General features: G+C 30.0%; 7 protein-coding genes across 9 annotated transcripts; 4 read left to right on the forward strand and 3 right to left on the reverse strand.

Annotated features, from left to right (window-relative positions):
* Nucleotides 1-300: 300 nt before the first annotated feature.
* Nucleotides 301-2593, reverse strand: LOC116767259 (ras-related protein Rab-7a). The gene has a single exon (XM_032657520.2). The coding sequence runs from the start codon at nt 2487-2489 to the stop codon at nt 1863-1865; it is 627 nt and encodes a 208-aa protein (XP_032513411.1). The 5' UTR covers nt 2490-2593; the 3' UTR covers nt 301-1862.
* A 671-nt stretch (nt 2594-3264) lies between these two features.
* LOC116779730 (serine/threonine-protein kinase GA29083) lies at nt 3265-9577 on the forward strand. Its single transcript, XM_061526864.1, has 14 exons — nt 3265-3462; nt 3539-3757; nt 4165-4264; nt 4351-4545; nt 4648-4761; nt 4875-5062; nt 5157-5252; nt 5651-5808; nt 6592-6710; nt 6812-6911; nt 7116-7261; nt 7431-7580; nt 7872-8114; nt 8359-9577. Exons 2-14 carry the CDS (start codon nt 3540-3542, stop codon nt 8413-8415), a joined length of 1884 nt encoding a protein of 627 aa, XP_061382848.1. The 5' UTR covers nt 3265-3462; nt 3539; the 3' UTR covers nt 8416-9577.
* A 196-nt stretch (nt 9578-9773) lies between these two features.
* LOC116779722 (tRNA (adenine(58)-N(1))-methyltransferase non-catalytic subunit TRM6) lies at nt 9774-11623 on the reverse strand. Of its 2 annotated transcripts, XM_061526865.1 has the most exons (3): nt 10250-11623; nt 10049-10167; nt 9774-9962 (listed from the first exon to the last, which is right to left on the reverse strand). In XM_061526865.1, the coding sequence occupies exons 1-2, from the start codon at nt 11468-11470 to the stop codon at nt 10087-10089; spliced, it is 1302 nt and encodes a 433-aa protein (XP_061382849.1). In that variant the 5' UTR covers nt 11471-11623; the 3' UTR covers nt 9774-9962; nt 10049-10086. The 2 variants fall into 2 exon arrangements, with proteins under 2 accessions (XP_061382849.1, XP_032530018.2); XM_032674127.2 differs by having other exon boundaries at nt 9774-10167.
* Nucleotides 11624-12793: 1170 nt separating this feature from the next.
* Nucleotides 12794-14971, forward strand: LOC116774276 (succinate--CoA ligase [GDP-forming] subunit beta, mitochondrial). Its single transcript, XM_032666990.2, has 4 exons — nt 12794-13680; nt 13760-13915; nt 14040-14274; nt 14378-14971. Exons 1-4 carry the CDS (start codon nt 13009-13011, stop codon nt 14581-14583), a joined length of 1269 nt encoding a protein of 422 aa, XP_032522881.2. The 5' UTR covers nt 12794-13008; the 3' UTR covers nt 14584-14971.
* LOC116774187 (mitochondrial-processing peptidase subunit alpha) lies at nt 14962-20432 on the reverse strand. The gene is made up of 12 exons (XM_032666871.2): nt 20214-20432; nt 19827-20062; nt 19659-19738; nt 19451-19591; nt 18580-18717; nt 17672-17809; nt 17462-17599; nt 17294-17366; nt 17078-17210; nt 16677-16842; nt 15818-15950; nt 14962-15191 (listed from the first exon to the last, which is right to left on the reverse strand). Exons 1-12 carry the CDS (start codon nt 20270-20272, stop codon nt 15019-15021), a joined length of 1608 nt encoding a protein of 535 aa, XP_032522762.1. The 5' UTR covers nt 20273-20432; the 3' UTR covers nt 14962-15018.
* Nucleotides 20433-20862: 430 nt separating this feature from the next.
* On the forward strand, nt 20863-23127 carry LOC116766626 (NADPH:adrenodoxin oxidoreductase, mitochondrial). The gene is given in 5 exon segments (XM_032656549.2): nt 20863-21518; nt 21595-21751; nt 21836-21955; nt 22032-22539; nt 22542-23127. Coding segments are annotated over 5 exon segments (1383 nt in total). The 5' UTR covers nt 20863-21357; the 3' UTR covers nt 22979-23127.
* A 24-nt stretch (nt 23128-23151) lies between these two features.
* LOC133318695 (small ribosomal subunit protein uS7) lies at nt 23152-24456 on the forward strand. Of its 2 annotated transcripts, none has more exons than XM_061526984.1 (2): nt 23152-23163; nt 23751-24456. In XM_061526984.1, exon 2 carries the CDS (start codon nt 23760-23762, stop codon nt 24414-24416), a length of 657 nt encoding a protein of 218 aa, XP_061382968.1. In that variant the 5' UTR covers nt 23152-23163; nt 23751-23759; the 3' UTR covers nt 24417-24456. The 2 variants fall into 2 exon arrangements, with proteins under 2 accessions (XP_061382968.1, XP_032512437.1); XM_032656546.2 differs by lacking the exon at nt 23152-23163 and adding an exon at nt 23559-23664.
* Nucleotides 24457-25036: the final 580 nt, after the last annotated feature.

Here is a 25036-nt window from a genome sequence, read left to right on the forward strand (position 1 = left end):
GCTTGTAAACTGATGTTATTTTTGTATTTAAAGATAAGAAGAATATTATTTTATGTAAAACTATGCTTTAGTAGGTATAGTTTGTCATTAATCTCATAAAAATATTCAAATTCATAAACGAACTAAAATATGGCGAGAGAAACTCATCATAAAAACTATACGGGGGACGTAATACTCCATGCGAATAAACGTCACTATTTCTTTCAAATCAGGTTTCCATTAAGAATAAGATATTTTCTAGGTACTTGTAAAATATTTTTTATACATTTATATAGAATGGTGTTATATAAAACAAGAATGTGATGATAGTTTTATTTATTAATAAAAAATTATAAGCAACCATTATTACAGCATGTCGTATTTTACCTTTTAGAGCTAGATCTTATAATTTATTCATAAAGACAAACCAATTAAAACACAATAACAAACCGAGAAACAGCAGTATGAGAAGCAATACATAGCATTTGATAGGTTAGATCTAGGATAAGAATAACCATAGCATTGTATATAGTAGGCCTTATTTGAAAACCAGCACTTCTAATGCTTAGAAGGCTGTTATGCGCTACTTTAATGTTTTACAAAGAGTATGAGCAATAATTATTATATATTTCTATCCTAAAGTGAGAGATGATACACTCAAGATATGCAGATTTTTTTCATTGAATCAACATATCAATACAAAATATGTCATAATCATTTCAACAATTCTACCAAACTAATTTAATTAAATGAGTAAATGGAGTATAAACCATTCAGTTTGATACTATGCATGAGTTATAACAAAACGCTGAGTTATCATATAGGTGTGTCCTTTTATATTTATTCTACTTACATCTAGAATATAAGTTCCAAATATATACAGAAATGTTTATACATATATATATTAATTGAAGGAGGAAGCATGCTATATGCTGCAAATTCATTGATAAGTATTCCAGGTATTTATTCATATTTTGACATTTAGATTCCTGAATAACTTGGAAAATTTATATAAAGATAAAATATGATATCACTGTAAAAGATCTACTGGGCTACTTGCAAATTTTATAATTTAAATAAATTTATATTATAAAAAAATTATGTGAAAATAATAAGAAGCTTGTAAAAATAACAAACAGAATCAGATCTGTTAATATTTCAATGTCTTTGTTATATTTAGATAACAATTTTCTGACCTATGATAGATTTTTGCCTAACATAGATCTATTTAATTCAACTAGAACAAAAATAAATATTGTAAATATATGTTTTTACCATTTTTATTACTCATATCCTTCAGACATTAATTTGAGGTTAAATATGATAATTAGTAATTGATTCTAAATCCTTACCAAATTAAATTTTACATTAAAATACATCACATGGAATACCACAGATACCAACATGAAAAAATATCAGAGAAAATGCATAATGTTTAATTAAATTAGCTACTTAATTCAATAACATTGAAATCAAGACTGATATAATCTCTTTATACAAAGCTGTTAATTGGTTATAAATTTAAATGAGACAGCCTAAAACATCTTTTGAATATTTCAATTCTATAAAAACCAGTTATAGACAATGTTCAATTTGTTCATTCAAATAATATATTGTACTTATATTTGTTTTTGTCTATTCAAATGAGAAACACATTTTAAAACTGAATCTTCTATGCATAATTTTCACAATCACAAGTGCAAGCCAAACAAATCACCAGATCAAAGGTGAGGGTTCCAGCTATACATTTTTTAACATATTGATAAAATATCAAATTATTAATTACTTATAAATAAATGTTATACTCTATTGTATTAAAACAAAAATCTTTATAAAATATGGAGACACTTATATATTGCCAATGAAGGTGGGTGGTACGAAGCTTAGCAAGCACAGTTATCTCCATCTCTGTTACGGCCGTTGTCATTAGCGTTTAGCTTGATTTGATCTGGGAATTCATTATACAGCTCAGCTTCAGTCTCTTGAGCTAAAGCATTACGTGCGATAGTTTGGAATGCGAGCTCAACGTTAACTGCTTCTTTGGCACTTGTTTCGAAGTATGGGATATCATTTTTGCTTTGACACCACTGTTGGGCTCTTTTAGCAGAAACAGCACGGTTCTCCAAATCGACCTTATTACCTAGTATAACAAACGGGAAATTGTCAGGATCTCGAGGTGAAGCCTGTATTAGAAATTCATCTCGCCAACTTTCCAAGGACTTAAACGTGTTAGGGGCAGTTACGTCAAAAACTAAGACGCAACAGTCCGCCCCACGGTAGAACGCCACCCCCAAAGATTGGAATCTCTCTTGCCCTGCCGTATCCCAAATTTGCATAGTGACGATTCTATCGTCAACTATTACTTCCTTCGTGAGGAAATCAGCACCTATTGTAGCCTTGTACTGATTGGAAAATTTCTTGTTGACAAACTGATTCATCAAGGATGTTTTACCGACACCGCTATCTCCTAGGATAATAACTTTTAAAAGAACCTTTTTTCTTGAAGACATTTTGCACGAAAATTTTCACAATTAGGACAAAAAATAAAAATAATAGTCACTCTTTGTCTGTAGGTACTTTTGACATAAAAACGAAATTGATAAATGCGTCACCTGTTTGTGATGTTACCATTTGAGAAATAGAACTAGTTTATTCAAACATGAACGGCAAGATTGAAAAAACGACGTTGATAAAAATAAAACGTAATCCTATTAACTTGTTAAGTAAAGTCTCAGTGATCCGTAAGAATTTAGAAAGATTTCATTATTCTATGGCATACAATAATGCTATTGTTACTTATAATGACATATATTTAATTGTACTTTAATATTACACGTATAACATTCTTAATTTCATAAAATATGTATATATATATATATATATATATAAATAAACAACTCATATTATAAAAATTCTTAAATCGTATACAAAATGTATACTCTTTCATTAATTAGTCGTATTAATGTTTAAACCAAAATAATGTTTAAACTATATTTGAATCTATTTAATAGGTAAAATTTAAACTGGTTCTTCAAGCCAAATTTATCGATTTACTTTACAAAAGTTATACCTATTTAGTTTTTATCTATAAATTATTCAAATTGTAAATTTGACTATGAATTGTAACCTCATAATCACATCCTTTATTTGTAAAAGTAAAAATTCTAATAAATTGTTTATTTTTTGGACTAATTTCTAACACATTCATATTTAAAGCATTGAATTATAACATAACTAAACTGTTAGTAATCTGTGGATAGGTCGCACAGTACGAAACCATTATTTTTTTTTACCTGTGAAGTGCGCTGATTTCCGCAGATTTCCGTGTTTCATGAAATACAATATTGCTTCAATACGACTAATAATATAACATATAAATATACGTAGTTTACAAAGTTGTATAAAATGCGATACTAGTAATAATGTATTCCAAAAAATAAGGCAATATTAAGTAGTTACTGTTAACCACAGGGAAACAGGAAGGTGAGGCTGATCTGATTCATGTTACTCTTGTCCGTTATCGAATTGTAACTTAATTGAAACTTTCTTATATTTACAGCATGGAGAATAATTTAAGCCGTAGTGGGAGCCACTCGAGCTCCGTTTGCGAGTTAGAGAAAGATCCTAGTGATATTGAAATTCTAAAATCTAGGACGAATCGACGCAACGTAATGATCCGGTCACAACCTGCACGGAAAGCGAAACGAATTAGGTTTTTCAGAAATGGTGATAAATTTTATTCAGGAGTAATAATTCCAGTCTTGCCAGAGAGATACAGGTAAGCACTTAATGTATAGAGATCTTATAAGACTTTTTGCAATGAACTTTCACTTTCTTGTTTCGAAAGTATTATTGTGTTCTTTGTAGACAAATGTTTGTTAATATTGTTTGTATATCGACTCTTTCAATAAAGTGAATCAAATTATAGGCTCAGATAAAAATCATATACTTATTAATTTAAATACCATTATTTTGATATTATTGCAATAGAAGTCTAAATTTACTAAACACTTAATACAAATTGATTTATGTTTTTTTATTTTATTTTATTTAAAGTGCTATAAAGTGAGAATAAAAAGCAAAGACAAGAAAATGAAAAAATGGGTCATTTCTTATAGTTTTTATTTAACAATCTATGATGAATATTTAATATTAATGGTATACAACACTGACTCTTTTTTGCAGATCTTTTGACAGTTTAACTGCAGATTTAACAAGAGTTTTAGTTGATAATGTGACATTGCCGAGCGGTGTTAGAACAATATACTCTCTAGAAGGTAGAAAAGTAAGTTAGTTTTAAAATAATAGACAAAGAAATGCTTGAGACAAACTATTTAGAATGTTTATAAATATAAGCTTTTGTTATAACAGATAGGAAAGCTTGATGATCTTGAAGATGGGCAGTCATATGTGTGTAGCGGTTTTGGAGAACCTTTTAAGAAATTGGATTATGAAGCTAGTGCAGTCACACCACAGTCCTTTAGATTAAGCGGTCCCGAGTCACTGAGTGATAGTTCAAGTCCTGCCCCTGCTAGAGCTAATAATCGTATTTCCCGCTACTTGCAGGTGATAATATTTTGATGAAATATGATATTTAGAATTAATTTTTCATTTTTGTATACTTATTTCAATATAAAAAGGTTATTAAAATAGAAGAATATATTTTAGACAAATGGCAGTAATTCAACAGGCAATGGTTCACCAAGAGTAAGTCCTGCTGGTGATAATGTAGTCAGGCCACATATAGTTACTATTATTAGAAATGGAGTAAAACCTCGCAAGGTATGTTGTATTTAATGTATAGGAATGGCCATAAACAATGAAAGTTATTCAAATTATATAGTAAAATGTAGTATGATAAATGAATTAAAAATAATTATAAACATTTTTTTTAGGTATGCAGGTTGCTATTGAATAAACGCAATAGTCCAACTCTAGAGCATGCTTTAGCGGCTATTACAGATTGCATAAAATTAGACACAGGATGTGTCCGGAAAGTGTTCACTCAGTCTGGCACTCCTGTCACCGCTTTGAATCAGTTTTTTGAAGAGGAAGATGTATTTTTTGCTTATGGCAATGAAAGGTATCATTCGTGTTATCTACCTTCAGTCTTTATGACTAATAAACAAAGGATTGTTGATGAGGTTTTAGGTGTAATACAAGCTAATCTTTTTCAGAGTAAACCAGGAAGACTTCGAACTCGAATTTGAGGAAAGCAAGGCTGTTTTGCAATGTAGAAAAATTAAATATAATCCAGTCACTCGAAATACAAGGTTCGTTACAGTCCACTAACATGTAGAATAGTTACGCAATATAACATTTATGCGTCCATTGTGTTTCTGATAGAGAAACTTTCTAATATTAGTATGTTTTGTATTACGAATATTATTTTTAACTAAATATTATTTTAAACTTAAAAAGAAAATAATTATGCCATATAAAATTCCTTTGCAAATATTATATTTCTATGTCTAATTTGTAACTTTCTAATGAGTTTATAGAAAAAATGCCTCAAGATATAGCTAGCCAAACTGTATTTTGAAGTTGATGTAATTTATTGTGTGATTAAAATCATAAATAAATATTAAATGAAGTCAAAGAAGGTTCTCTTTGTCTCATAAATATCACTCTTTTGTTCTATATATTATATTATATAAATGTTTGTTTCTAGGAATGGTCCTAAGCCTCGTATGCCAGTGAAGGCCAGTGGAGCCCGGGCAGAAGCTGCCGCCGTGGCGGCCGGTGCTGGTGACGGAGAAGCCGCTCTCGCCCTGGCCGCACTTTTACCACATCCTTTGAGACTCAAGTACAACGTCGGCAAGATTATAGGTACTTTATGTATTTTTATTAGACATATATAATAAGAAATGATATATATTGTATATAACCGAACATTCAATTGTACTAGGATTAATAATTACTTAAAACAATCTTATCCAATCATACTACCTGAAGTTGTATGTGAATTGCTGTTAAAGTATCTGCACTCAAAAAGTTTAATAATTTATACATAAATTTGTACACTTTTTAACATTGGTAGCATATATATCCTTATATTCTGTAAGACCACTAACATATTTCTAAATGAATTGCTAAGCTAATTATCATTATTCAACTGGTTGTTTAGTAAATTATTTATTCTATTTCTATAACCTCTCAAACAACTGACCATGTCTTGTTTATTTTTACATTGAATCCGATTTACTCATACCCCTAACTTTGTTGTATTGAACACCCTATATGTAGAATTCAATGATAATGTAAATAAAAAATAAAATAAATGCTATTTCCGACCTGCTTGTTTGGTCACAAAGTAACAAAAAAAAAACATTATTCATATGTCAACAGAAACATTAAAAGGATGTATGTACTATTGTTCATTGCATTGAGTGTGTTGATGATAAAATCAAGTGTTTGAATAAGTACAATGAAAGCTAGCAATTAACTTTGTATGTAGCCTTCAGTTATTGATTATTAGACATATATTCGTATTATAACATTTAAATTGCAAGTAAATTATTTCTTTTTTTAAAAAACATAAATTTGATTATGAAATAAACTAAATATAAATAAAATATATATACATTATTATTTTTATTATTAAATTTATAGGTGATGGCAACTTTGCTGTTGTACGGATATGTAAAGACAAAACAACTGGCAAAGAGTATGCTCTTAAAGTCATTGATAAAGCAAAATGTAAAGGGAAAGAACATTATGTTGAAGCGGAGGTAATTTAATTTAATAACTAAGTTCATTTTATTATTTGCTACTGCATTCATATTTTTTTTTAAATAATTTTTGTACAAAATTATTATAATTTTATAATCAGGTGCGTGTCATGAGAAAACTGTGTCATCCTCGCATCGTTTCCCTTATTGAAGATCAAGATAGCCCGGAATGGCTATTTCTCATTATGGAACTTGTCAGCGGTAATTATATAATTTTTTCCTTTTGTATCTTATTAATCATAACAAAAATCACAGAATTCATAGTAAGTCTGATCATGAATGAGGTTTTATAGAATTGTTGAACTGCTATGAAAGGTATTTTCAATTACGCAATAACTTAAGTATCTGAAAATATATGACTCTTAAGGAAACAAAAATTATATTACATTTTCTAAACATTTTTAGGTGGTGATCTATTTGATAGTATTGCAGTAGCTTCAAAGTTTTCCGAGCCTCAAGCCCGTTTGCTGATAGGTCACCTAACCTCAGCTATAGCGTACCTACACTCACTATCCATCGTACATAGAGACATCAAGCCTGAGAATTTATTGGTAAGCTAACAGAGATATGAAATAATAATTTATATACAATTTTAGTAATTTACTAATAATAAAAAAAAATTACGTCGACTTTGAAGGAAGCAATAGAGTTATAACTTTCCCCAAAATTAAAGTTTCACATCATTACTTATATAAATTATGAATTTCCATACTCTTGTAGGTGGAGGTAGGTCAAGATGGGAGTATACGTGGTCTAAAGCTGGCTGACTTCGGGCTAGCAGTTGAAGTGTGGCGGCCGCTTCACGCTGTCTGCGGAACACCTACATACGTCGCGCCCGAGATCCTACTGGAGACTGGATATGGGCTTAAGGTGAATTTGTATACTATTTTCTTTTATAAACAAATATTGCAAGTCACCATCGCACATTGCTCTTGATATTATATTTTATTTTATGCTTAGCTTTCACGCTGAATAAATGAATGAATGAATGATGAATAAAGTCCATTCTGAAAGCAGATGGATTAAGAAATAATATATTTTTAATAACAACAAAAATATATAATGTTTATAAAGTTATGTAAATGAATAGTTATCATTGTACTATACAAATAGCTGTTTTGAGTTTATTTAATTTACAAATAATGGTTTTATAATGAACAGATCGACGTGTGGGCGGCGGGTGTTATACTGTATATACTATTGTGTGGCTTCCCGCCATTCTCATCGCCGGACGGTGATCAAGAAAAGTTGTTTGACGCCATCTTGTCCGCACGGCTGGAGTTCCCCGCACCGCACTGGGAGCGAGTCTCGGCCGGGGCTATAGACCTCGTCGCCAACATGCTACGACCACAACCAGAACTACGCTTTGCCGCTGAGGACGTACTTGACCACGCTTGGATGTCGGTTAGTCTATTATCACATCTATTAATTATTAAAAAAAAAAACCAAAAAGTTTTTATTTTGGAACACTGAATTACACTTGTAGTTGTTTTTTTTTTATTGGTGATGTTAAAAAAAATACTATTGCTTAATCAGAAATTTGATTTCTATGTATAAACATGATTTGGTATGCTTTGTTAAAAAATCTCACAATTATAATATTTTAAATGAACAACAAATGATGCATTGCTTATTTCTATTTCATCAGGATGACTATGATGAAATGTGCGACTTTCGTACATGGTACGACGAGGACTCCTCATAGCCTTCCCACACATAAGCTTCACGACGACTCAGCGGCAGGCGCTATTATCGCTACTGAGTACTGCGTCCGCGCTCTAGCTATGCCTTCATATTGACACCAATACCAAAGTTATTCCATAATATGTAATATAAATATAAATACTGCACATGTGTTCAACTTTTTAAAAAAAAAATAACTATTTTCGATCAAATTAAAGTTGCAGTATCATTGTTGATGTTCCGGTTTTTATACAGACGTCCCGACGTAGATATGTTAATCATCAAATGAATTATCTATTTATTTTTCATTACTTATTATTTTGTTAAGATTTAGCCTTAATTAGTATTTATTTGGCTGTAAAATCAGTTCTTATTTAGTATTATTTAGGATAATATTTGATTGGCAGACAAATTTCATTGCATTTAAATTATAAATCATTGATTATTCTTTACTATCCAAGAACGATCTCCAATATTGCATTCTAAGGCTCTATATATTTATATCTTTATAAATAACATTCAGTATACATATTTGTAGAATTGGTAGGTTTTATATAATTTCCCTCATGTCCTGTCGATAGCAGGACTAAATTATGAAATTATATTGAAATCTATCAGAAACTCAATATTTAAGTTACTAATTTAATTAAGTCTATTATAATCTAGCTTTGGCTTTTCCATAGGTGCATTTATTTATTTACCAGAAATCACTTAGCAATTATAAATAATTTATTAAAAAATGAAAAAAAAAATGAATTCAAAAAATATGTATGCATGTTTTAAACACAAATATGTAGTTATTTTTGCCATTTAACTTTTTAGGCACAAGTAAGTTATGTTCAATGTATTTTTTTTATTGTTATTTGGTACCTGCATAGAACTATTACTATTGTGCCAAATTCATTTCATGTCACAGATTAGTTTTCCTCAGATGGTAAATAATTTCTTGCTATTGAAATGTATCACAGATAACATAATTAGACTGAAACACATTCCTTTATTCTTTTAAATATTCTCATACATACAACATTATAACCACACATGTATCTTTGTAGTGTTCCAATCCAATGTGGCCAAATGCAATATTTGAGTTGTCAAAATATTCTCACTACCTTGTGTTTAATAAAGCGATATGAAGATTTATTTGCTTACAAAATAAATTATTTATTTTAAAATATGCTGAATTTTGTACCTTTTATTTCTTTTTCATTTCGGTTGACTTAAATATCTATACAAACATGTCAAGCATAGCTGTAGTATAGATATTTGAAAAATTCAAACCAAAAACAAATTTATTTCCCACAAATCCTATACAATCTAAGGACAGTGAAATAGTTAACTTTTTTGTCCTCTTTTTTTAAGGTGGTGAATCAAGCTATATCAATAATATAATTTTTATTCTTTTTACACTCAAATAAGAAATCCATACATTCATTTCCTAGCTTTTACAAATTTTAAGTAACATTAATTGGTGTAAAATATGTTGTGTCGCCTATATACGATTTTATTGTTTATTAGTTATAAGACTGTTTTGATATACTGGATTTTTGCATGGGATTTTAGAGCAACCTGTGACAATATTTAATAACATGAATACAATTATTTTTACATGGTTTGTGAATTGTTTAAATAAATTGAAAAAAAGGCTTATTTACATGTCTTGTATGTTATATGATCTCTTTTTGGGATTACGTTATTGTAATACATATCCAGTCAAAAGAAATCCACTCGAAGAATTCATCATTACTTCAGGATGTGTTCTTTCAGGAAGAATCTGAAATTGATTTAAAAGTTTTAGTTAGGCAGTCTAAACTGTGTCATATCTCAACTTTGGTATATGGTAATTCTACACTCACCTGATAATTTCTCATCCAATTACAAGTTAATTTCAGTGCAGCGACATTACTTAAACATTTCAGAGTAATATAGAGACTTTGTAACGGTTCAGCTACACTATAATATATAACAAATGGCCTACCGGGCTTAACAAAAGGCAGGAGTTCTAAGAAAATATTTTGAGGATCTTCCTTTGAGGCAACAACTAAAGAATCTACTTTATTTGATAGTACTTCCGAGGCAGCTATATTATCAAAGTGCCATTTAGGTTTTTTAGGACTTAGTAGTTTATTTTCATCACCAGTATTCACAATATCAACATTAGATGTTGCATTCTCTGTATTTTCTAGCTTCGATACTTTAACATCATGTTCTAACTCATCTACAGCTTTCCTTTTCAGTGTGCTGTCTTCTTTTTCTACAGTATGTGTATCACAGCCTTGGTAGAGCTGTCTTAATACTGAATATACATTGACTGATATACATTTGTTATATTGTTCTGTCTCAAAGTTCATAGCTAACAATGCTTGCTTTTGTGACATATTGCCTGGGTGCATGTGTACTAATTTACCATTAGCCCGTGAACCCATTGCACCCAATAAAGCAGCAGCTAGAAGACCGTTTGATCCTGAATCATACAACAGATGATTACCTTCACAACTGACATTTGATAAGGTAATTATTTGAGACAAGGTATCCAAACGTATACCTTGTATTTTATTCGGCTCAAGCTTGTACATTATCTCACTTATATTTCTTAAATTAGGTTTTAATATTTGTACATATTCAAAATATTTCTTTTCTTTCTTTTTTAAGTATTTCTCTTGTGAAAATTCTGTTTTATTATGAAATGTTGTTGAATTTGTGATTATTGTTTCCACAATATCAGATGCTTTATTGGAGTCAAATTTAAGTTCATCAATTTCTACAGCAGACAATTTTTGTGATCTTCCATCATCATATATATTCCTATTGTCAGCTCCGCTCGCTTTTAATGTTATTTCTTGTTTTAAACTACAGGTTTCTTCAGCTAACTCTAGTCTATACTCTTTATTTCTTTTTGTGCCATGAGGTATCATTTTAAATATAGAAAAATATCTATTGCCCTCTATACCTTTCAAGTTAACAGCATCTTTTCCAATGTTAACCACAGAGTTAGGTTTATTAAATTTATGGAGCTTTTTGTAATTTTGTTTTTGAATAACTATATATTCTCCAAGTTTTATTGTATTATCTGCCATTTTATGGGATCTTATTATGCATACGTTGTGTGAAATGTGATTTAGGCCAAAATATACGATTTCATAAAATTTTTAAGGTTAAAAAATAACCAACTACAACTTTGTACCTCAGTATAATATCAACGCTCAACTCTGAAGTGACTAAATGTCAATGTTGAATGCAACCAAGGTGTTTGACAATTCTTTTGTCATAATTACTTTCCGTTCCGAAAAATTAAGAATAGCGGTTTTAAAATTTTAATAGGGTCCTTAAAAACCTAATTTATTCTGGAAGACACTTTTTGGACACCGTGTGCAGAATTTCCCAAAATATACATATTGTATATAGGGTTAATATGGTTCCAGTCAATTTACACGCTAGCTTTATTCTGATCTGTCATATCTGAAATTATTTTGTTTCATTAGTTTTGTATACCTATGAGGTTAATTCTTCGGTGGACCATTATGAAGATATATTTACTCGACTTACTCAAAACGGTACTATTAGTATTTCATATTTATTGTTTTGCGAAACCTGGTGTAATTTTTTTGTTTCTTTAGTTTTTGAACTGTCTTTTTTAATACTTTGATAGTATCTTGTTACACATAGGTGTATTAATGTACCTATGAATTTAAAATAAAAGTTTAGCACATAACCATATAGGTTGTTAAACTGATTGTCATAATATTTGCAACCGGCTTTAGAGTTGAGACTCGAGATAAAGTAAAAGGTACTAGACAGAACTGGGTTCGGTTTGCAGTAGATGAGTTCAGTGTAGCATTAATTATATTCTCTGTATTTTCAAAAAAAACCATTGTCCTCAATTTTAACATGTGTTAACTGTCTAAATTTATTATTGTAACATACAGTTTGAAATTTAATATATATCTTGTTAAAATTTTGTTAACTATACCATCTGATACTGCATTAATTAAACTAAAATTTAAAGCTCGAAATATTCACAAATATAATTATTTTCTGAAATTTAAAAAATCACCTACAATCTCAAAAACATCCGTCGTATCATTGTAATGTAAAATGCCAGCATATTTTTTTAATTGCTATTTTAGATTTGTCCTGGACAGAGGGATTCTGAGTTAATAACAATTAATATTCTGATGTTAATAACAATTATGATCAGAATTTTCAATTCTGTGAATTCGACGTCTGCCTAAATGTTATGTTACTGATATATCTTAAAAAAAGAAATTCAAAACTCGAGCGAAAATACTAAAATATTAGTTAATAATAATCTGTTAAACTCGACATATATTGATATATACCCATAAACAAAAAATATTGTTCTTAAATATTCTATGTCTCACAATCGCACAACACTAGTCAGTACTCATACCTAATAAGTGTTATCCTATATTATTTTATTTACAAGTGACTTTTGAACTCGTAGATTCTTTAGATAAATAAAAATATACATACTCTCACTTATTTTTACTAGTTTTAAGCTATAATTTAATTCACTTCAAAGTGAAACTTTGTTGAGTATCTGCTAAGATAAAACAATAAATTTAGAAATAGTACAGGTATAATTTAATCTTTAATGATGTCTGCGATAACCAAAACTAGTAAGATATTTCGTGTACTTATGCATCAATATTCACCACGTGTTACATGTAAAAGAAATTTAAATCTTCAAGAATATCATAGCAAAGACCTGTTAAAAAAGCACCAAGTTTCTATACAAAATTTTCGACTTTTGGATTCATCTTTGGACTCTAATGTGCTCTCCGACTTTAAGGCTGATGAATATGTAGTTAAGGCTCAAATATTGGCTGGTGGAAGAGGAAAAGGCCATTTTAACAATGGATTTAAAGGTGGTGTCCATTTAACAAAGAATCCTAATGAAATTGTAAACTTAGCAAGAAATATGATTGGACATAAACTTATCACAAAACAAACGCCTAAAGACGGCATATTGGTGGATAAAGTAATGATAGCAGAAAGTGTTAACATAAAGAGGGAAACATACTTGAGTATAGTGTTAGAAAGAGCATATAATGGTGCAGCTTTAGTAGCATCTCCAGCGGGAGGAATGGATATTGAAGCGGTGGCTGAAAAAACTCCTCATTTAATAAAAACTGTTCCTATTGACATATATGAGGGCATAACAGATAAAACTGCTAGAGAAGTTGCAGAGTTTCTAGAATTTAAAGGGCCTCTACTTAATAAATGTGCTGATGAAATTAAAAAGTTATGGCAGCTATTTTTAAAGGTAAATTATGAAGTAAAAATGTGTTTACATTTCTTAAGTTAATCTTAGAATGATAAGTTTTATATATTTCTTATTATAGGTAGATGCTACACAACTAGAAATTAATCCTCTAGTTGAAACTGATGATGGTAAAGTTGTAGCTGTTGATGCAAAGATCAATTTCGATGACAATGCTGAGTTTAGGCAGAAGGAAATCTTTGCACTTGATGACAAGTCTGAGACAGATCCTAGAGAGGTAGTGTCTTTAGTAAATTTTTTTTAAACACTAAATGTATGAGAGCTATTTTGTAGGATTATGAAATATTTATATATAAATAATCTTTATTTGGAAATTGACTAAATTTAATCATTCTATTTAGAGAGAGGCAGAGGCTCATAATCTTACATACATTGATATGGATGGTAGTATTGGTTGCATGGTCAATGGAGCCGGCTTGGCTATGGCCACAATGGATCTTATAGTGTTGAGTGGTGGGAGACCAGCTAATTTCCTGGATCTTGGAGGTGGTGTGGGACAAGCACAAGTTTCGACTGCTTTGAAGATACTGGAATCAGATCCTAAAGTAAAGGCAATATTTGTAAATGTCTTTGCCGGTGGGTTCTATTGTATACTAATTGGCATGATTTTACTAAAGCAGTACATACAATTACAAATAAACCTTAAATGAATATTAACTTTGCAATCATAATTTTTCAGGTATTGTAAATTGTGCTATGGTTGCAAAAGGTATTGTCGCTGTATGCAAAGAAAATCTACCAAAGCATCCAATAGTGATTCGTTTGGAAGGAACAAACGCATCTATAGCCAAAAAAATCCTGGAAGAATCTGGCCTGCCTTTGCACATAGTAAATGATGCTGATGAAGCAGCAAAAAAAGCTGTTGCATTGGCAGAATCAAAATAAATATTGATTATCAAGTAACAGATAATGAATTTATATTCATTGAATCAGGGAGAACATGCACAATGAAATAAACTTACATTTTGTAATCAGGGAAGGATGCACCATTTGTATGATAAATATTGACAATTTTAATTCTTATTAAATAAAAAAAATAGATGAAATATAACATGTATAAGATATAAGTGTATGACAAACAATTTTTATAGGAAGTATATATCAAACTATGTAAATTAATAAATACTAACATTTTAACCTTCTATCAAAGACTGAATCGTGACATTATCATTGGACAAATCCTTGCCTGCAACATTGTTAAAAATTGTTTTATAGAAATATAATTATGATTTTACTTATAAATTTTGTTAAATAAAAATGCTGTTGAGAATAAGCTAAAATATTTTTATTTAATACCGTTATAATAGACATATATTACAATTATGCGCGGAAGAAATTAAGCCGTCTACCGCTCGTGTCGTTTTTGACGGTCATGTTGGCTTGAATGTCTTCGAAGCTGGGAAGGTTTGAGAGTTTGCCTCTCGCAGCTACACATGGCTTCTTGCTGAGCATACGACGAGCGACGCGAATAATGTCTTCACCGGTTATTTTTTCTAAAATTATATAATGTTATTCAATATCTTCTTAAAAAAATATATAACCTTTGCTAGCGTATCAAGAATTATATTCATGACTTGATATATATATAAATGTATCGAAAAAACCTTATTCGAGAGTATTAAAAAAATAATTATCAATGTAAACATGTAATGTATAATAATGCTATGAACAGAAGCCCTTATGAACCGATAAAAAATACTTAGTGGGATTAGTTTAAAATGAATTTAATACAAATCAAACTTAAAGCAACACCAGTTAAAAATATTTCACATAGCGTTGTAATGATTTAACTTTAAAATTATTTTCAGTCTCTCGTTAACTTTAAAATAATTAATTTTGATAATATGGAATAGAGATATATAGTACCTATTTAGTGCTTCTGCCATTTTGATAAATTATTATATATTAAAATGTAATAAATGTGATGTTAAACATACGAAACTTGATGTTAAATTAATTTTATTCGTGAAGACTATTAATAATGTAGTAGAAGTCTTTAGAAAGAATGGAAACATCAAAGTATAGCTCACTTAATGTAAAATGATTTTAACAAAATTCTTCCATTGCTATTTCGTCACATAATTATAATTAAGAATACATTTTTGTTATATATACATACCAATTTCATTAATGAAGAATGATGGTGGTTTTCGTTTGCCGGTAGCCAGCACTTGTCTCCCGATGTCCTCAAACACGACCGGTCTTGCTTCGAGATTCATCAGTAACATCGATTGCAATTGCGTTTTGGCACGCTTTGGCAAAAAAAAAAAATCTTTAATATGACACAAATTATATGTATATATATGTTACACATGTATAATTTACATTAATTGTACATCTTACGCGTATACACAAGAATAAACAGAATTATAAATTTTACAAACAGGTGTATAGACTACGTTCAGGAATATATATTTTTTTCCGATTTGAAAGGATAAATAGTATGAAAATTGAAGAATATTATTAAATTTTATTAGATTTGAATCATCAAAATAAATAATTCTAGAGATTCTTTTATTCCGCTTGTCTTTTACATTTTATTAAATTGACGAAATTCTGTATTATATAGATGATAAGGTAGCAAGAAAAAATACTTTCTTTTATGGTTTATGATATCTTTAAAAGGGTTTTGCCATGCTAATGAAGTACGGGCAGGTTGTTGATAGTAAGCGGATGTTTTTCAAGCTGTAGTTTGAGGAGCTGCAGGAGTTTACAGAATAGGCAACTTCTTGGAAGAAGGGTTCCATCAGAACAATATATTAATCACATAAAAAAGTTATAAAATTCTTGGGAAAAATTAAGAGTATTTTTTCTTAAGAACAAACAGGTCTACAGGTCTACAATCTTGATTATGACTGTGCTTTCAATAACAAGTAACAATATTAACCACTATTACCTCCTCACAATAGAATAATACATCAAAACTGAATTCAAATCAAAGTAGTAAGATTATCAATTATTATTAATAACACACGTACTCTGAGTTCAGTCTCCCCGACGTGTCCAGCCATGTTTGCCAGTTCTCGGGCAATAACTAGCGCAGTGTCATGTAGTCTAGCGGGCGGTGAAGCGGAGTGCACACACATCAGACCAGTGTCGCCATATGCGTGGTTGTATGATGTTGCATTGAACATCCAGTGATAACTGGCAACACAAAATCAATTTTATTATTATCTTTTAATAACAACATGAAGATTCTATTTTTAAAAGCCAATTTATTACATTTTCTTGATGATTTAATATAAAATTGCAAATATTATATATTTGTATAAAAAAATTGATCCCTCAATAATTCATGATTGTGGTTATTATATAATATCGGTTTATTATACTATAAAAGATAACAAATTTTAGTAAACTATTAATATAAACTTCTCACCGATTCAATACATTGGTATAAAGGCGAGTGTACATTCCCTTGCCTGGACCACCAGCACTGAATGAACCGCCACCACCCATCATCATATTCAACACACAGGTTGCCACAAAGTCTGGATCGCTGTGAGAGCAACCTAAGAAACAAGTTAAGTACAAAGTTAAAGGTACTTATATAAATTTAATAATAAAAAATATATTACTTTAAGTATATACTCACTCTCCAATCCAATAACAACATGGGACAGTTCAGGTAAATCCGATCCTGGGTACAATGGAATTTCACATTCCTCCTAAAATGATAAAAACGATTACATCACAACTGTTACTTCAAATAATTTTACATATAAGCAATGATATAGCATAATTTCAGTAATACAAAAATTACCTTTTCCAATCCACCAGTGTATTGTGCAATGGATTTGTCGGTCTGTGCTTTGAATGTGTCACTGTCTTCTGAATGCCAAGTAGGCTTCATGTCTACAAAATACTTTTGAACATATTCCACAAAGGGCTCATGGTCTACCTACAATAACATTTGACAAATTAACAACTACATTTCATGTTATTTAACATTTTTTTTCATCTGATCACTCACTCCAACAGCTGCAACAACCATTCTGTCCGGTGTGTAATGATTCTTCAAATAGTTTAGAATAATGCCTTTATCAATTTTATAAACATTTTCCATGGGACAAATTTTTGGTAGACCTAATGTATTCCCCCTATAAGCAGCCTGTATAAACAAATAATAAGTTATTTCCGTTAACCTATAGAAAATCTTGCGAGTACCAACATATTATAAAACTGGAGTCACTATGTCAATTTGTTATTAAATCTCACATAAACAATAAATAGCATTTTGGTTAAAAACTTGTATGAATATTATTAGGCAAATTGTTGCCTAATGTCTTACAGAACAGTGTCTGATTAAAAAATTGTCACACTGTACTCTGAGAATAAGAATTCTTTGAGAAATTACCTCATATTATGAATAATTACCTATAAAAAGTAATGAAATATGGATTACATGTTGTACGAAAAATATATTTTTTTTTTAATTTAAGTCTGTCAGTATCTCTAACTGTTTTTGTGACTCTATGAAATGGTAGAACCAAATTTGACAGGAGTTATAATTTGAATAGCCAAAGTAACAAGAAGTGACTAAAGCTTTTTCCTTCTTAGAAATTTGATTTATTCTTATTAATATTTAAAAGTGAACGAGCAGCTGAATTGTTATATGATTAAAGTGATGCATAATAAAGGACTTACAAGAACTAATAACAAAACTTTTCTTTAATATACTTGTGAGCAAATACATTTGTCTAAAAATTCTTGACAAAGGATGTTCTGTATTAAGAAATAACTTCACTGAAGGAGTTCACTGTATATTATGATTGTTGTTAGCTATTTTATGTATGAGAATAACACAAAGCCCCATATTATCCCTATTATATCCTAAGGTAAGAAGGGAAGCCTCCAGTAAAATTAAATAAAACTACATACAGCATGTATCATATCCATCAATATTGTCTCTTGTTCTGGTCTCATGGAGAGTGTTTCCAATTCAAATGCAACAGCCTGTCTTGCTCCTTCTATTTCTTCACTTGAAAGCATGGGTCTTAATGTCACTTCAGCGAGCACCTTGAAATATATTATTGTAATATTAATTGTATTTATCAATAGAGCTCTAATCTATACAAACAAATAAAATACAAGTGTGAGTTTATCAATACAAACTAATAGGTTTTCACACCATGCATATCGTCGGGGATAATTCTATCTTCATTACAACCAGATTAACAGACGAAGGTTTAAATTTAATAATTTTCAAAATAAATAACTTTCAAGAATTTTTTTTTACAGTGAGTAATAAATTAAACTCATAAATAATTTTAAAACGTCATTATTTTCTTCTGGCTTATCTCTAGAGTCAACAGGCCCAGTTTATGGGTCTTTCATTTGGTGGTAAGTAATGTAACTTATAAGTTATAGGAATAATTTAGCTCTTTTATTAACCAAACTCAAAGTGAAGAAGTTCTGAATATGATTTATATTATACTTTTGCTTATACTCTTTTAATTTTAGGCTGATTTTGCAATATATATATATTTAAAGTTCATTGTGCTACGATATGGTGACAGAATTTTTTAAATACAACCAAAACTCATAAAGATGGTTTGTGTATCTCAAAGAACATGAGGTCAAAGCCATGAGCCATAGCTAGTTTAATAATATATATTTGTATTGTTTTCATTAGTCAAAATATCTTTATTACAATATATTTGTAAAACTTGAAAATATATCTAATTAAACTCGTTTATAGTACCCAAAAAAAGTATATATTTGTTATTTTCATCACTAATCATGTGTTTACCTGAGTAACAGCTTCCAAGCCTCGTGAATCAGCACTGGTTGCATACACTGTAGTATCTCTGGAGCCCTGACAGTCACATATACCTCCATGACGCTCCAATTCCCTCAACATCACATCACGGGTTGGATATTTGTGGGTAGCCTAAAATTTTATTAAAAAAATTATACTCATTTCAACTTATACTTATGTAATATGTATGATGACTTACCCCAAAACTTAATTTTTCAAGAAAATGGCAGATACCATTTGGATATGCAACTTCATATCTTGGGCCAGAGTCAATAACCACTTAAACAAAAGCATGACATATGTGAGTATAATCATGTGAATTAAAAAAAAAGTTATTTACTCTGTCATACAACATTCCTTAACTTACCACCAGCAGTACAAAATTGACCAAATTTTTTCTCAGAAGCCACTCTTAATCCATTGCTAAGAGTTGTTACCTCAGTTATATAGTTCTCTGATTTTGAAGAAGCATACACTACTGGAGGGAGATTTGACATTGGTTCAGATAATGGAGGTAAGGGTGTGACACTCTCTTTTGGTAATGGCTGAGGTGGTCTTTCGACATTCTGACTGAATGTTCTACCATGTTTAAATGTAGGTAACCTGAATAATATGAAAAAGCCGTATAAGCATCTCGTATTATAGCACTAAGTGTATATGTAATAATGATGTAAAATTGTTAATATCGGTAATAAGAACAATTTACATAATTTTAACAACAACATAATGGTAGTGTTAATAAAATGAAACAAACCCATTTTTAAACGAACACAACCTAGAAAATAAAATTTTCATGTCAGATACATGAGACATTTCTTAAAACTTAACAATGCTATGTAAATATTTTTTCTTTGGTAAATAATGAAACGATATATATTTAACAGAAACTCCTAATTTGCTAGTAGCACTTTTAAATGCAAAGGAACATAAATACGGACTTGCAATAAAATTGATGGATGGGTTCTTGACAAAAATTAATAATTATACAAGGAATTGACATACCATTTGACTTTGACAATGACGTTCTCTGATTCCTTTTTTTAATAATCCAGCAGTGCATGTCTTTATATATTAAAGTGATAAAGTCCATAAGTACTGAATAGAAATCACAATTCTCATCAATTTCTCAGTTTTATAATTAAATGAAGTATTAATTATAAATTATAATGTATTTAAATATTGATGTAAGTATCAAAATTAGTGTAATTTAAAATGATTTAAACAATGAACCAAATTTTATATAAAAACATTTTATATATATATATATATATAAACAAAATAATACCAATTTGGATGTACTTAATGTACAGACAGTTTATTCATTGAACTTTAATTAAAATTATAATAAAAATTTTAAATAACCAGTTGTTGGTGATAGTGAGTGATAAGTAAAACCGATATTTTTATAATCGATTATAAATATAGGAATATACCGTGTACATTTTTGATCAAACTTACTGAAAAGATTGAAAAAATAAGACGGTTTTGTACATTAAAAAACTTATCAATAAATTGTTTTTCAGTAATTTCTGAATAAATTTTAAACTAATCCCACTTTATGATCGAGATATTTTTATTTTTTACAAATGTGAAGTAACTCACAGCTAGTAAAAAGGAAAATTAGTAAATGCTGTACAATAATATTATTGTTAAAAATGCATTCGATTATTGTACTACTTATTAAGATTTTAAAATAATGAAAGAATCTTTTTGTACCTAATATGTAGACGGTATTAATTTACTGCATGCGATGCTTTAGTGTTAAAATATGTAAATAACAAAACAGTTTCTGTAAACTTGCTATATTTTTGCTTTACATATAATTAAGTACTGTTAAAGGAAAAACTGTTTAATATACAAGATTGAACAATATATTTCGTAGGCTCTTTTACAAAACAATGATCAAACGTGTATATTCAACTTATAAAAGAGTTCCTCAAGTATGTATAGTGGGAGCTGGGCCAGCTGGCTTTTATGCGGCGATGCATATAACCAAGCATTTCAGACCAGTCAAGATTGACATTCTAGAAAAACTTCCTGTACCCTTCGGGCTTGTAAGGTTAGAGAGATATGAATTGGGGGAGGTTTTTTTGAGCACCATATTCAAATGCTTATGCATTATGTTTTTTCTACAGGTATGGTGTGGCTCCTGATCATCCGGAAGTTAAAAATGTTATCAATCAATTTTCAAAATGTGCTCAACAAGATAATGTAAATTTTTATGGTAATATTACATTAGGAAAGGATATTAGTTTAAAACAAATAAGACAGCACTATGATGCTGTATTGCTGGTAATTGTTTTTTAATAATAAGTAGATCAAACAATCAGTAGGACAAGTAAACAAATAAACATTTATAAATATTTTTGTTACAAGACTTATGGGGCTGAGGAAGACAGGATTCTAGGTATAGATAATGAAGATGCTCATAATGTTATAGCAGCCAGGAATTTTGTTGGATGGTATAATGGACACCCCAGGGATAGAAATTTAAAGGTAATGACTATTTAAATTTGAACTTTTTATAGTATGGTTAGAACTAGGTTCTATGCTCATATATTTTGTTTTTTAGGTTGACTTATCTCAACCAACAGCAGCTATACTTGGTCAAGGCAATGTTGCTTTGGATGTGGCAAGAATACTTCTCTCACCTATTGATGAGTTAAAGAAAACAGACATCACCGAATATGCCCTTCAAGCATTGGCTGATTCAAGAGTCAAGGAATTATATCTTGTTGGCAGAAGAGGACCCTTACAAGTAGCATTTACTATAAAGGAACTTCGTGAACAAATCAAGTTAAGAAATTGTTCAACTTTATGGAGAGAAAATGATTTTCAAGGTGTAGCTGATGCAGTCAGTCAATTAGAAAGACCAAGGAAGAGGTTGACCGAACTAATGCTCAAATCATTAGCTGAAAATAGCATAAAAGAAGGTTATGAAAAATGCTTTAAACCGATTTTCTTCAGAAGTCCAAAAAGATTTTTAGTTGATGGTGATAAAAACCTTACTGGTATTGAATTAGTGTGTAATAATCTTGTAGGGGATAGTATAGAAAATCAGAAGTGTGTGCCAACACAAATTTAGAAATTTTAAAATGTAATCTTGCTTTTCGTAGCATAGGATATAAAAGTATTAAGGTTGATAATGATCTAACATTCAATTCATATGGGTATGTTCATAATTCTAAAGGTCGTATTGAAGATTTGGAGTGTAAAGGTTTGGCAAAAGTCTATGTCTCTGGTTGGCTAGGAACAGGCCCAGTCGGTGTTATTTTACACACAATGGGAAATGCATTTCAAGTTGCAAAAATGATTTGTGAAGATTTAAAACAGGATAAATTTGATATGGATAAAGGTGGGTTTAATGATGTTAAGATTCATCTAAATAATAGTGTTATAATAGATTGGCATGGTTGGGAGAAAATAAATAAATATGAAACAGAACAGGGACAGAAATGTGGTAAAATACGTGAAAAAATAACATCTGTTACAAAAATGATAGAGATTGCATGTCAATAGTGTTCCTAAATTTGTATATTTTGGTTTGAGTTATAAACCTTATTATATTTAAATAATGAACATTTAATTTATACTGGTTGTAAATTTGTTTATATAAATTGTCATATATTTAAGATAATCTAAGAACACATGTTTTGAAATATTTATAAAAATATATTTTTATACGCAATACAGTTTCTTAAAAGGTGTGTGTATAAGTATGCATTTGTTTTATTTCCAACCTATAATAAGAATTGCTACAACGAACAGAACATGACATTACGTTAATAATATGGAAACAATTTTTAAAGTCATTGAAGCCGCAAATGACTCCAAATCTCAATTCTATCGTATATAGCGGCATAAACAATCCGAACAGTTTGACAATAAACTGTCAAGAATCAAGACACTAATATTGATCTATCAACGCTTATAACTAAAAGAGATATCTGTAAATAATCAACTGTGCGTATAATAAAAAAAAACATTTAATTGTAAGTGTAAGTTTAATATTTGTGAAAATAAATTGCAATATTAAGAACGTATTTTTTTTTATTAACGTATTATTAAATTATTAATATATTTACTATATATTTCTTTAGGGTAACACTTTGATTATGGCAACACAGATGTTCTACGTAAAATTAACTTCCTTTTACTCGTGTTCTTTTGACAACACGAGGTTATAACTTGTTAATTCTTAAAAGGTTGGTTTATTTACGATAAAATTAATGTGTATTTTGTACAATTAAGTGAAATAAGTGTTATAATTACGATTACGTTAATATTTTAGGTGTTAACAATGGCCGAGGAAAATTGGACCGAAGATGGCGAGGCAGGCAGCATGGCTGTCGATGCCATGCCCCCGCCACAACCGGCAGATATCCCAGAGATCAAACTCTTTGGAAGATGGAGTTGTTATGATGTCCAAGTTTCGGACATGTCCCTACAGGATTATATTTCTGTGAAAGAAAAGTACGCCAAGTACTTACCTCACTCAGCGGGCAGGTATGCACACAAACGGTTCCGCAAAGCTCAGTGCCCAATTGTTGAGCGTCTGACCAATTCCCTGATGATGCACGGCAGAAACAACGGCAAAAAACTTATGGCTGTTCGTATTGTCAAACACGCATTCGAGATCATCCACCTTCTGACAGGTGAAAATCCCCTTCAGGTTCTTGTGACAGCTATCATTAACTCAGGCCCTCGTGAAGATTCCACTAGGATCGGTCGTGCTGGTACGGTGCGTCGTCAGGCCGTGGATGTTTCTCCCCTACGTCGTGTGAACCAGGCTATTTGGCTGTTATGCACTGGCGCTCGTGAAGCTGCCTTCAGGAACATCAAAACGATCGCTGAATGTGTTGCTGATGAGCTCATCAATGCCGCCAAAGGCTCATCCAACTCATATGCCATCAAGAAGAAAGATGAGCTGGAACGTGTTGCTAAATCCAACCGTTAAGTGTTTTTAAGAAAAGGACTAAATAAAAATGTAAGAAAAATGTTGTGTTTCATTTCAGCATAACACTAATAAACGTATCTTAATTATGTAAGCAGTGTAACTTTTCTTATTCTATGAAAATATTAATTATTGCATTGTATTGCTTTGCTTTGTTTTAATAACATTATTATGTGTACTAAAAATCAAGTTATAATTTTGTCATATGTATGAATCTTCTTATAACATAAAAAGACATTTAATTGGAAAACAAAGTATTGTATGTTGGGATGTAAAGAAAATCTTATTTTGACCACACTGTCCATTGTAAATCCTTTAACTATGTAAACCTATTTTAAATTTCTGATAAAAATTCATAACCAGGACTTATTTCCTAAATCTATTTGTTGTTTTTAATAAAATAGTTTTGTTAAGAAAACTATCTAGATTGAACCAGGAAGTAAAGTGGGTAAGTAAATACTTAGGCAGGTACAAAGTATGTATAACTACGAGCATACATATGATTAAATATAGGATTGGTTGTGACTTTAATCAAGTCTTATTAGATATCTAACTCAAATAGAAATTCAAAACAATATAAAGTAAAACTTTATTTTCTTCATAAAAATATTAATATTGAACAG

Source organism: Danaus plexippus (genome assembly GCF_018135715.1).
Source record: "Danaus plexippus chromosome 3 unlocalized genomic scaffold, MEX_DaPlex mxdp_30, whole genome shotgun sequence".
Classification (NCBI taxonomy): domain Eukaryota; kingdom Metazoa; phylum Arthropoda; class Insecta; order Lepidoptera; family Nymphalidae; genus Danaus; species Danaus plexippus.

Bases quoted from the DNA above. Each gene is read 5' to 3' on its own strand.
- LOC133318695 (XM_061526984.1), top strand. From the start codon at position 23,760: ATGGCCGAGGAAAATTGGACCGAAGATGGCGAGGCAGGCAGCATGGCT.
- LOC116767259 (XM_032657520.2), bottom strand. From the start codon at position 2,489: ATGTCTTCAAGAAAAAAGGTTCTTTTAAAAGTTATTATCCTAGGAGAT.
- LOC116774276 (XM_032666990.2), top strand. From the start codon at position 13,009: ATGATGTCTGCGATAACCAAAACTAGTAAGATATTTCGTGTACTTATG. The intron at 13,681-13,759 runs GTAAATTATGAA...TTCTTATTATAG, and splicing joins TATGGCAGCTATTTTTAAAG to GTAGATGCTACACAACTAGA. The intron at 13,916-14,039 runs GTAGTGTCTTTA...CATTCTATTTAG, and splicing joins CTGAGACAGATCCTAGAGAG to AGAGAGGCAGAGGCTCATAA.
- LOC116779730 (XM_061526864.1), top strand. From the start codon at position 3,540: ATGGAGAATAATTTAAGCCGTAGTGGGAGCCACTCGAGCTCCGTTTGC. The intron at 3,758-4,164 runs GTAAGCACTTAA...TCTTTTTTGCAG, and splicing joins GTCTTGCCAGAGAGATACAG to ATCTTTTGACAGTTTAACTG. The intron at 7,581-7,871 runs GTGAATTTGTAT...TATAATGAACAG, and splicing joins AGACTGGATATGGGCTTAAG to ATCGACGTGTGGGCGGCGGG.
- LOC116774187 (XM_032666871.2), bottom strand. From the start codon at position 20,272: ATGTCTCATGTATCTGACATGAAAATTTTATTTTCTAGGTTGTGTTCG. The intron at 19,592-19,658 runs GTAAGTCATCAT...ATAAAATTTTAG, and splicing joins TTGAAAAATTAAGTTTTGGG to GCTACCCACAAATATCCAAC. The intron at 17,600-17,671 runs GTGAGTGATCAG...ATGTTATTGTAG, and splicing joins TGGTTGTTGCAGCTGTTGGA to GTAGACCATGAGCCCTTTGT.
- LOC116779722 (XM_061526865.1), bottom strand. From the start codon at position 11,470: ATGGCAGATAATACAATAAAACTTGGAGAATATATAGTTATTCAAAAA. The intron at 10,168-10,249 runs GTGAGTGTAGAA...AATCAATTTCAG, and splicing joins ATTGGATGAGAAATTATCAG to ATTCTTCCTGAAAGAACACA.